At 44.8% G+C, this 12,405-nt stretch overlaps 1 protein-coding gene across 3 annotated transcripts in view; it reads left to right on the top strand.

The window, feature by feature from the left end:
* The window catches only part of LOC138480733 (arf-GAP with Rho-GAP domain, ANK repeat and PH domain-containing protein 1-like), a 691,830-nt gene that overhangs the window by 318,712 nt on the left and 360,713 nt on the right, over positions 1 to 12,405 (top strand). For all 3 annotated transcript variants that reach the window (XR_011274121.1, XM_069612452.1, XM_069612453.1), the window contains one exon: positions 8,163 to 8,362. Coding sequence is in view for 2 of the 3 variants with exons in the window: in XM_069612452.1 (XP_069468553.1) it covers positions 8,163 to 8,362 (200 nt within the window). In the remaining variant the exon portion in view is untranslated. The remainder of the gene's footprint in view (positions 1 to 8,162; positions 8,363 to 12,405) is intronic.

Here is a 12,405-nt window from a genome sequence, read left to right as displayed (position 1 = left end):
CGAGAGCACACGCTGAGCAAGGCAAAGCACACAAGGAAACTGCAGTTTCGAGATGATAGCTGAGCACGAGAGGAAAGACGGGAAAACCGAAGGGGTGATTGCAAGAAGGGAAATTCTGTTGATCTTTTCGACAAGGAACCATTTCTTTCCAGAGCCCTCGAGAATAGAAAGTGTAAGACCAGGAAACCAGGCTGAAGAATCCTGCATTGTGTGTCGGAGATACCCGGGGCCCTTCCGTGTCAGTAATCAAGGCGGGGAGAATCACCAGCCGCCGTGGTACCGTCCCTGGCTCCAAGAACCAAGCAGCATCAGTGAAGTCAACACAGCCGGTGAGTTGGGGAGACCAATACAAGACCAGTGAGTGTTGCAGCCAAGGTTGCAAGCAGCAACATTGTATGGCGAGCACTGGAATGAACATTGTTAAAATGCATGGGATAAGAGATGGGAGTGAAGTTAAACTGCTGCCGAGTGATTGAACTTTAAAGCAAGCTACAATACCTTTGAAGTAGTGGTCCAACACTATGTGAGTGTTCAATAGAAGGTCTCTGTAAGGTATCTAGCTGAGAAGTAATAACAGTAGATACATTTGGTCCGAGCCTGGCAGAGGGAGACCAATTGAAAGAGAACAAATAAATGTGAATCGAAATGGTCCTGCGATGGGTAAAGCAAAATCCTGCGCACATTTGAAAGTCTTTGATTTTGATGAAATAGAGACCGTTTGGAAAAGTATGTGAATTTAAATGGTTTAAATTCTATCTATCTAATCGCACGTATTACACTTCCTGGATGGGCAACACCTCTCCAACCCTACCTCTTCATCATGGTTCCCACATGGTTCGTTCCTGGGTCCCCTCCTGTTTTCTCTCTACACCTGTCCCCTTGTATCCATTATTTCTTCCTTTGGGCTATCCCACCATCTTTATGCCAATGATGCTGAGACTTTTCTTTCCTTTTCCTCCATTTCAGCCATGATTCATGGTTCAATCCTTGATGGCCAACCACTTTCTTGTTCTAAATTCTTCAAAAACTTTCCCACCTCAACTGTTCCTCCCCCACTCCTGCCTGCCTCAATTTCTCTCTCCCTCTACTTTACCTATCTCATCTATCGCTCGCAATCTTGGTGTCTGTCTGGATCCCTCCCTTTACTTTGCCCATCACATTTCACACCTTCTATTGCTCCTGCAGAGCACACCTCTACAATATTCGTAATGCCAGGCCTTTTCTCTCTTTCTATGCTTCTAAGCTCTTAATATCTTCTCTAATCTTCTCGTGCCTTTTCTACAGTTCTTGTCCCCTCTTTGGTCTTCCTGTCTCACGCACAGGTCCTCCTAGATCTATCTACAACTCTTCTATCCATATTTTATTCTCTCTGTTTTCTCGTGACTCTATCTTCCCTGCTCCCACTTCTCTGTGTTGACTTTCCTTTCACAGTTTAATTTTCTCTGTTTAGTTTTCAAGTCGCCTCATAACCTCTCCCCTACATATCTGTCTTCTCTTGTGTCCTTCTACTTTCCTGCTTGTTCTCTCCATTCACAGTCCCTTACTGGCCCTCACCCTCAGTGTGCTCAGTCCTGCTTTCTCTCCTTTGCTCGCCTGTCCCCGCTACATTGGAATGCGCTTCTGCTGAATCTAAGTTCTTTTCCTTCCTACTCTCTCCTTCATCTTAAATATTATCTTCTTGCTTTCGTTAGATGCACTGTTTTAACATGTATAATGCTTTGGCATAAAGCTCTATAAAAATTCAAATAAAATACCAATATTGTATGATAACATTGCTTTTTATAAATATAAAAACACTTTACACACTTTTGGATATTCTACTTGCAAAGAGGCAGTGTGACATATGCAATGTAAATCTTGTATTACCATTTTAGGCTTTGTAAAATTCTATGACATAGATTCTCCAATCAATTATAGAGGACAACAAAGTAAGCAACCCCACTCATACAAGCAAACCCCTGTTAATCAGAGAAACTTCACGGAATATATCAACATTTTATTAGTATAAAAATTATCTAAAAAGTAAGAACCTATTTGTTAAAAGACAAGAACAAAGTGCATGTGACAATAATTCATTTTACCAGATTCATTTAGAGTTATTCACACACCGATGTCAATATGACTTCGGATAACACCACCTAAAAAGTTACAATAACATATACAGGTGAGACAATGATCCCTCGCCGGGTTTCAAAAACAATAAAGAAAACACATATGACTAGTACTGTTCATTCCTAGTCCTTTGCCTCGACATGTTTCAGTTCTGTAAATTTAGTAGAGAACTTTCTTCAGGAGGAACACGATTTTTACATGTCACTTCGACCTTGACATAACTTCTTAAGAACCATAAAAGAAGGTAATCTTGAAACTGCTTATCGCAGAGGGGTATGCTGATGGAGGGGAAAAAAACAGACAAGCAAGGAGCAAAATTAGCCCATTGTCAAAATTTTACCATCAAGTAAAAGGACGGTGGAAGTCCGTCTGCCTCGAGGCACAAAAATTAATAATTTACCTCGAGGCAAATTGGTTGAAGCCTCAAACACGTACTGGTATTTCAAAGTATACCAGTCCCAACACGCCCCGAAATTCTTCAGGGAGAGTAATCTGTAAACATACAGAAATAGTGCATCAGACTTAAAGGAGAGCCATGGAAACACGCAAAGCCAACTGTAGGCGTCCGAGAGAAACTCCTTGGCTTCGAAAACACTCAAGGAAGATGGAAGAGACTACTGACCCAACCAAACTACCAAACGCTAAAAGGCAAAACCTAAATGGCAAGACAGCACAATTCAATCACCCATGTACAAGTTGTATTGAGTCCAAACAGGAACCCAAAACATTCAGCAAAAATTCTCAGTTATAAACTTAACGTGAAGAAATGGCTACAGGGAGCTATTAATGGGCGTGACGTATCCACGCATCTAATGACCCAAAAATTAGTTCATATACACTGCTCGCGGCATATCTACTTACCTTAAAGCCAAAAGTAGTAAAGACCTGTGATATTCAGGGGAATTCGTCCTTACACAGATAGGGGCCGAGATAGACCCATAACCTCTTCCGGGTACTCTTATAGTTTGGACCTGAAAAGCTAGAAGGAAACGAAGGAGGCCGTCAAAAACCGGCATTGTTTCCACTTCTTTGCAACTAGCAACCCATCCGAAAAAACATGGTGATAGTACAAACATCCTAGAAACGGCCTACTTACCGTGACCAAAGTGGTAATCTAGGTTCACTCTCAAATGTATGGGGAACCGGGCGCCGTGAATCGCTGATATCCCATAAAACGACTCCACGGTTCCTTAGTTCCGCGGTAGATGCCGTGTAGGTAATCAGACACGCCATCTTGCACGTACTGATATAAACAGATCTGAGAGTAACTACAGAGCGTAGTCCGTTTTCTATGTTTTTCATCTCGGACTGTCTGTCCGGCGATCCGGTCAGAACAAAACACACAGCTGGGGGGAAAAAAAGTCGCGACCGAGCTCCCACTAGCAAAACACATGAACGGGGCGTTGCCATAGCAATCTCAACCACGCCTCCCCGGTGGTCCATCCACCGTGGCGGCCCAAATATGCATGGAGCGCAGTGGCCACTAGCCCAATGGTGACTCAACTATGGCCAATGTCATCACATTAGTGAAGAGCAAGGGGGAGCCTCTCGAGGGAGAAGTACCGGGGGAGGTGTTCAACCATCCTACTCCCGTGGTATCTAGATTACTAACATGATATTCATCCAGAATCATAAAAAGTCTGGCAATTTATTTCATCTTATGCCAAGAATTGATTCTTGATTTACCCAAGGGGGTTTTCCCTTCTTTATATGATTATAGATTCTCCAAACCAGAAAAGCTGCAAACATGTCTTGCTTTAGAAATCCTGAGCTTGCAACAATATAGAATACCCATGTGTGGATTCAGCTGCCCCCTTGTGCTTACGAAGCAAGCTTATTATGTTATATATCTGAGGAACAGCTGCGGGAGAGTAAATGAAAACCCAGGCTGCAGTTCAGAATTATTCCAGGGCCGAAGACCTTTGTAAGACTACACTAACTGTAAAATGTATAAATGCTCTCCTTGTGAATGGGGGAGGGAATATAAGGAGAGAACATGAGAGCCCAGGTGGTTCATATGGTAGATTGTACAACCATGTGGAGTCTGCTGCAGAGGAAATATAAACCTGTGTCTCTGAGCATTAAGCACAATTCTGTCCTAGTGTTTAATTTTGCCTTAAAATTATTGTCTGACCACAGGCGGGAATACAAATAAGTACTGGTCAGAGTCAGAAAAAAAGTTCTGAATCGAAACGTTACACCTTGTCAATGTTTCTAATGGGCAATCCATCTATTACGGCTGATATCTTGAAAAATTCCCCTTTTCAAAGTTTCAAGATTTGATCCTTAGATTCAGGCTAAACATCTTAAGGACCAACACATTATTATTCGCATACTGCCTGGCAAAGGATGATAAATGCCGATTTTGTCATTTGAAGACTGAAACCTTGCGACATCTGACTTTGTTCTGCCCAAAGCTTAGGAGAGAAAGAACCACATTCCTATTGGAAAAGCTGAACAAAGCCCATGGCCTGAATGCCGATGCATGGTGGGAAGCCTTGTATGAAGTTCAATCCCACACAATCACCAGAACATTGGGTGCTTACTTGAACAGAATCTTTGGCCGCAATGATGTGTTCTTGTGAAAAGGCCAAAACAAATTAGGGGAAGTAGTAGGCTTGAGTAGAAACTGGGTAAAATATGCCTGAAGATGGTTGTGGAAATCTAAAATTGACAAGCCAAGTGTGTACCCTGGAGGAGTATGGTACGAGCAAGAATAGCAGTCTACGGGAGAAGAACTCTTGCTCTGTCCACTCCTGTAAAGACTTTGTGAATTTTGCTCGAAGAAAGAACGGTTAAGGCCTTCCTGAGAACTGTATCATTGTCTCTTGGCTTGCTCAAAGTGCTCAAAGTGGAAATCTTTTGATTTTGTGAAAAGTAAAAGTTTGTAATGTAACTGTGCTTAATAAAATAAAATAAAAAAATAAGTATTTTCCCACAGCAACCAGGTATTTTTGGTGCTTGCTGTGTGGTTACATAGGAGACTGGTTGTGAAATGAATGCCCTCCTGACTGTTCCCTTATCACCAGTTCATTGTGGATGTTTATCAGCGTCCCTCAGTGTGCCACACTCTACCTTCTAGGCATTACGGTGCCCCCTGTCCCATTTGTGGGGAATCCCCCTCAAGGAGATACCCAGTTGGGCTGGAATCTTCTCATTGTGAAGGATGTACGTGCACTATACCAACTGCCTTAAAATCAGAAATTACCCAAAGAAATTCTCATTCAAGAACTATAACGCACACCGCCTTTATTAGTTCCACCTTGTGTTAGTTTAGTATTTATTGTCTCCTCCATAGGTCCAGTACACTTTATTATTCCTCCTCTGCACACAATGTGCTCTACTGTGTGCCTAATCTCCATGGGGGGGGTCATATTATTTCTACCATACCCAGTTCCATTCTGGAAGGACCTTCCCAATCTTAGGGGGCCGTTTACACTTAAGTCACAATACATCGGCCACGGCGGACCTCTGGAAGAGGTTCAGGTGACCTGGTATGAACAACATGGGGGACAGGTTCCGCTGCATTTGTATTGCTGTGGGCAACCTATAAATGACTTGCCCTGGGATCACATGGAAGGGACCTTTCCTTTATTCCACTGCTACTTCATTAAAACGTAGGTTCTCGGAACCTCTAGGCGTCTAGCTGATCCAGTTTATACATTACTAATTTGTCTCCTGGAGTGGTAAAGTCCTGCCGGAAGCTTTGCCAACACTACCCCCTGACAGTCTCTGTCTTGGGTTGTTCTCCAACAGGACACATATATCTGTGTGTATCATGTCAATGGCTGTGCATGGTCCCTTACTGGAAACAATCCTTGATCTACATGGAGAGGACCTGTACTTCACCCTCTCAGGCCCACTACTCTCTCTTAAATAAAACCTTACTTTCCCTAATCCTTCACTGGACCACGCCTCCTCATCCATCTTCTGGAAATCTCAGGTCTACTCTGCCACCTAACTCTCTGAAGGGGATACCACCTTCTGCGGGCTGTTACCAGGGGTAGGAAGACATCAGTCCTTCTCAGAGCACAATGCCCACGGGAAATGCAGTGTGCATAGGCCTGCATGCAGTCCTGACCGTTCTCCTGTGTCGCAGACTCCTGCAGCATATTACATGCTTGGAAACATATACAGATGGTACATGAGCAATGGTTAGTGACCCAAAAGGGGCACTTACACGTTTAATACTATGTGCGACCGGGTATGAGAAGTATACACTAAAGTGTTTACAGTAAAAGTAACCCTCTTAGCTTGTGCATTGACCTCATCCATGTGTCCTGTGTGCCTCTACTGCTTCTACAGGGGGGAGGGGGGTAATAATAATGGGTCTTCTTTTTACCAAATGCAATGATTTGACCTCATAAGGATGAATGTCCTCCCCAATGTGAATCCAAGCCTGTGCAGGATACAGGCACATTTCTGCAGCAGACACTCAACACAAGGAGCTATGTTAGATGCAAACCTGTTGCATCTTGTTACTCTGGTGCTAAAGACCCCCCATTTATAGAAGGCTCTAAAGATGTTCTATGCTGTGGTGTGAAGACCCTCTGATGGAATGCCCTTTCAGCTGTCAACAACACCCTCCCTCCCAACCTCTCCCAAAAATGGCACTCTGTTACTAAACTTAATTTTCTGGCCCCTATTGCCTGGTAAAATAATCCAACACAGGGACACTAGAAACAATACACGAAAATGGGTGCAGGCATAGAACAGCAATTGTACTTACAAAGCAAGAATGAAGCTTGTGAAAAGTGGGAGGAAACCTGCAACTGTGATGGCCTTCGTGCCCTCCGCCTTGCAGTGGGCGGCTCAGCAGCACTTGACCAGCAACCCTATGATAGGGCATTTCCACGTAGGGACCACTCTCCATATCAGTGTAATACTTTTGGCATGTCAGAATCAAACCATGTCTTTGAAACCTGGCCCCTTTGCTATCCGGGTACATGGTGCATACTGTGCTGCCTGAAAGCTCCCTGAAGTGGTAAGGCGGGCAAACTGGCCCTGTGGGACACACAAGAAGTAAAATAAGCAAGCAAGATAGCTCAATAGATCAATGCACCAACTGAGGTATTGTGCAGCCGAATAACCACAGGCCCGAGCTCTGAAATGGAAGTTGTATCCTTCCATGATTCTCAAAGTTCTGCACAGACCGAGACAAGTGGTGAAACACTGGAGGCAGGCGGGTTGTATAACTGTGGAACCTCTCGGAAGCAGTGGGCCTTGAAAGATCATGTATATTTTTACCATCTGTGCATTTGCCAGGCCCAAGAATAAAAGTGCTTTGACTTCCACAGGATTCAGTTAGTTTGATGAATACACTCATAATCAAAGGGTGTTGCTTGGTTAATGGGTGGTCTTTAAAGTGTGTGAGTACCACCAAAGCAGGCTCGTCCTCTTTCTTACCACTGCTGGGATACAACAGGCCCCTGATCTTAAAAAGCAACTTCTAAAAGCAGAGTGAGCCAATGCAGGGTTTTCATTAAAGTATTACTGTAGTTGTGTACTGGGATAAAACACTCATCAAGGTGTGTACAGAAGAGGAGTTGGCCATCTGCAGTAGCAAGTGCCAGACCTTTATGCTGCCACAAACGAGAAAACCCTGCTTCTCACTCATTATAAAGGTCTTAAATGGGGGTACAGTCATTCTGCAACCCCAAGCACATACTGTATTGCACATTAGCACTCCCCCGGGCTGTTCCGATAACAATGGGCCCATGCGCTCCAATGGAGATAAAAAACAGCCATTGATGTTGGTACCTAAGCATGTCATGTCAATACCTCATTTAGGGAAAACATGCCTATGATATGGCATACGATGCAAGTCCTAGGACATATTGTGGCAATACCTGGCCATATATGGTACTAGCTGCCCATAAGGTGGCAACATCTGGCAAGTGCATTGAATAGCTGTTGCATGCCTGTCCAAAGCCAAAGCAGTTGGCTTTACCAATGCGTGTTTGCACTTTGATAGCACAGATGTATCCATGAAAAGTATGTATATGTTCTAACACTTCATTGTCTGTCTCCTTCCCCTGCTACCTGCATAGTTTCAGCGCAGGCTCCGAGAAGGAGGCTGAGGACTGGGTGGCCGCCATGTCCAGGGTGGCCGATGACTCCCTCTGCAACGATGAAGTGGCCGAGCAGATCTGGAGCCTGCCCGAGAACCAGCGCTGCGCCGACTGTGGGAGCCTTCAGCCCGAGTGGGTGTCTGTGAACCTGGTGGCGGTCATCTGCACCAGCTGTGCAGGTAGGGGGTCTTCTGTACTTCTCAGGACCAGGCCATGCAGGGACTCCCAGGTGGACAGTGAGGAAGCCAGTTCCCTTGTTTATCTGCTTCCCTCACTGGGTTATTTCCCCCTGTTATTGTAAAGCGCTCTGCTGCTTCCAGAAGCTAGGCACAGGCTCAATAAATACCCTAATGATAATAATAATAGCTGGTATATAACCCAGATGTCTTGTATCTTTGAAAGATGATCATTTTAAGCTGGCCTTTAAATGAGTGTCAGTGAAGGGATGGAATGCTGAGGGATATGTTGCCTGAAAGGATCATGGACCTTTTTGTAATTGTAATTGGTTATTTATAACGCGCTTAATACCCAGAGGTTTCTAAGCGCGGACTCTGGGATCGAACCTGTGTTGCTCAGAGTCGTCTTGCTTCCAAGGCGAGCCCGTTGCCCCTGACCTATCCTCCCTAGACATATAAAGAAGGCTGCTTTTTTTTGGATCCCAGTTAAGAGGGGCTAATTAAATGTGTTTTGGGTGCAATGATTATTTCCTCTGGTTTCTAGTATATGGTACGGCATGGTGCTTGCCTGCGTCTGGGCAACAGGAGAGGCGGGCTGGCATACGGCCCGGCGAGCATCTTCCGAATTGCCCACATCATCACAGCCACAACATATTGCTGTATCTGTACAGTTCTCTCCTTAAATAGTTTCCAACTATTTCCTAATCATCCTATTAAGGCATACAAAGGCCGGGAGAGTCCTACATATTTCACCCTTCTGGTTACTATTCTGCTTACACTTTTTAATATAAGATTGAAAATACATTGAACATAAAAGATGTCCCATTTGGTGAGTATTATTGTATTTTATTTCATCTTGTGTGTTCTCTTATTTTTCTGTAATCTGGGTTTCACTTGAAGCTCCAACAACATATACACAGTAGATACATTCATTATTTTAACAACTATCACAATGAGGTAAAGACACATCCCAACCCACTGAGGTAGCCACCAGAAATCAAAGAGCAATATACGTGCTCCCAGAACACATATGTTGTGAGAATCCTGTTGAATGCAGCTAGTCACCTGATCTCTGCTCTAGGATCCTTTCAACCCAGGCTTTACAACCATTGGCTCAGTGGCGGCTGGTGAATTATTTCATTGGAGGGGTGTAAATGTTTCCCACAAATATGTGGGAGCGACCGCACATAGCAAGGGAGGCCGAACCAACCAAAGGGGATCCAGAGGCATTCTTCCCCCAAAACATTTTTTTAAATAACGGATTGAAATGTTTCATTTTACATCACACTGCTTTTGAAAAATTGGGTAAAAAGCTGTAGAATAACTCATGAAAAAATCCAATAGATGCACAGGAGCATTTTGCAATGCATTTTCATGATGCGGTTTCCCATAATATACGCCAGTATACAAACTATTTTCATGCTGGCTGTGCCCATACATTTCCGTGCTGCCTGCACCAATATATGCCAGCACTCCCTTGTAAGAACATTGCTTGCTTTGTCCATAATGCCAGTCATTCTACTATACTAAAACCTATTAAGGCTGGCTCTGCCAATACATGTCAGTATCCGCGTGCAAGATCTTACTACTGCTGGCTTTGCCAGTAAAAAATACCCCTGGAGAATAAGAAAACATGTCAAGACTGAGAGCACCAATATAGGCCAGTCTAGCCATGTAGGAGAACTCCTCATACTGGTTTTTATCCTTGATACCAATAAATATGCAATGCCAAGCCAAAACATATTTCCAGGTTGGTTGCACCAAAGTAGGCTAGCCAAGCCACGTGATTACACTTAGGCTAGTCTAGCTACACAATAACACTTATGCTTGATACACTCTTGATGCCCATTAAAACATGCCATGCCACAGTAAGAAAATATACAGCTCAGTCTGGATGTCAGCTGGTACAATGGCTCTCCAGCTCCTGCGCAGGAAGTAGAAAGATCTGCATGGTTCCTGCGGGCATGCGCCGTGGAACTGAATGCCTCATGAACGATGCCCAAGGAGGCCTAAATGTGCAGAGATGTGCAGGAGCACCCTGCAGGTACATTAAGGCATGCAGTACTCCAGCCTGCCTCCTCAATGGGCCGTGCAAGTTTTGTTACACCTTTGCACCGATGGTCGCTCTGGCGACAGCATCGTGTGTACAACACAATGCATTCTTACTCACCCAAGATGGCGGACGCCTCTGAATCTGTTTGTGAAGCTCACGCTGCAGAGGTTGCACGTTGTTTACCTTCACGCCGCGACGATCATGTGACTCCATATAATCCGACCAGGAAGTTCAGCAAATGCGTCGCTACTCTCCAGATCGGCGCTTCGTAAGTTCGTTCCTAGGGAATCTGTTTCATGTCCCGTCCTCCTATCTTTAGTCTTCTGTATCTAACTTCCTGTTCTCTCTGCCCCTTCCTCCATTAGGCCATTTTCCGTCATCCGTCCGCTCACCACCTCTCCTATAAGGTCCGATTCCAGCCTAAAGAGTGAGTTCTTGAGGGTTTATAGTTCCCTTCAATCCTCTTCCCCAATCTTAGCTCAAATACTAACATCCGCTTCTGGTTTCCGGAAACTCTCTCTCTTTCCTCATAGGACTCACCCCCTTCTCGAAGACTTTACACAGACTTCTCGAATCTCTCAACTCCATACCCGGAGTAAGTTAATCATAGCTTTTCGAATCAACAGCAGACTATCGAAAGTGGAGAAAACTCACCTCTCCTTTCTTTCGTCCAGGACCAGCTTCGTCCGCACCGGATCTTTTGAAGGAAAGCTGGCTGATTCATCCCGAAGGTCTACAGTATCCCGTCACAACAACACAGGGTTTTTCTTCCCCGGAGGGTTTTCCCTGGGGACTGTGGTTCCTCCGCAGCTGAAACTAACGGCTGGGAGGGAGCAGGGTTTCCCGGGAAGCCTTCACTATCTGCCTTGTTGCTGATACGGAGTCCGCCCGCTGCCCAGGTTAGTGAACTGCATAGTTGTTCTGTCTCATATTGGACGCAATGTAATAGTTAGCGATGCCACAAAAAAGGAAATATTCTATTATAGGCTCTTGTGCAGACGGTGGACTCCGATGGAGCAACAAATGCAACAATTAATGGCTGCCATGCAGTCTATGTCTCTGGAGATGCAATCTCTGAAACAAGACAATGCTCAGTTAAGACAACAGGTCGCTCGAGCGTTTTCAGAAACTCCTCCTTATGCCTTACATACCGATAAGTATGACGGAAACCCGCACAAACTCAAGGAGTTCCTGGACAGTTGCCTGGTTCAGTTTACCTTTAAAGCACGTTTTTTCCCATCTGATAAGGACAAAGTAGGTTATCTGATATCCCATTTGACAGGCCCTGCATTGGCCTGGGCGACTCCCCTAGTCACCTCAGGAAATGCCATTCTAGACTCATAGACAGCCTTTACTAACAGTTTGCGGTCTATGTTTAGTAGGCAGGAAATTTCAGTCTCTACTCAGGAGAAACTACTAGATTTAAAGCAGGGAAATAAGGATCTTATGAGTTACGTGACTCAATTTAAACAGCTATCAGCTGAAACAGGGTGGCCGGATGACGGTCTCCTCACGCTATTTCGCAGAGGTCTTTCCGAAGAACTGAAAGATGAGGTCTCAAAGGTTCCTCGTCCCGCCAATTTAGCCGAGATGATTGCGCTCACGATGCAGATTGATTACCGTCTCCATGAACGCTTCCATGAGAAGAAAAGAGGGAAACCCTCTAAACTCTTCTCCAGTTCTCCTTCCCCGGTTTCTCGATCTCAGAATCCCGACGAACCCATGCAAATAGGAGTGGCCAGAGGCCCTTTGTCAGAGGGCGAAAGAGAAAGACGGATGAGTCAGGGCCTATGTATGTACTGTGGGGCTTCATCTCACACGCTGAGGGATTGTCCCGTCGTTCCTCCTCGTCGGATAAGGAATCCGATGCGGGGAAACGCCAAGACCCTGTCGTAAGGGGAACCACGGCAGGAGGTCCTGAAAGGAGTTCCCCAAAGAGACTTGGTACTTCTCTTAAAGAGGAGATTACGGAACACACTATGTTAGTACTTCC

The sequence above is a fragment of the Ambystoma mexicanum genome, chromosome 5p (genome assembly GCF_040938575.1).
Source record: "Ambystoma mexicanum isolate Mex_15411 chromosome 5p, UKY_AmexF1_1, whole genome shotgun sequence".
Lineage (NCBI taxonomy): Eukaryota > Metazoa > Chordata > Amphibia > Caudata > Ambystomatidae > Ambystoma > Ambystoma mexicanum.
The sequence above is the reverse complement of the archived record's forward strand: the minus strand, read 5'-3'. Positions and strand labels throughout refer to the sequence as shown.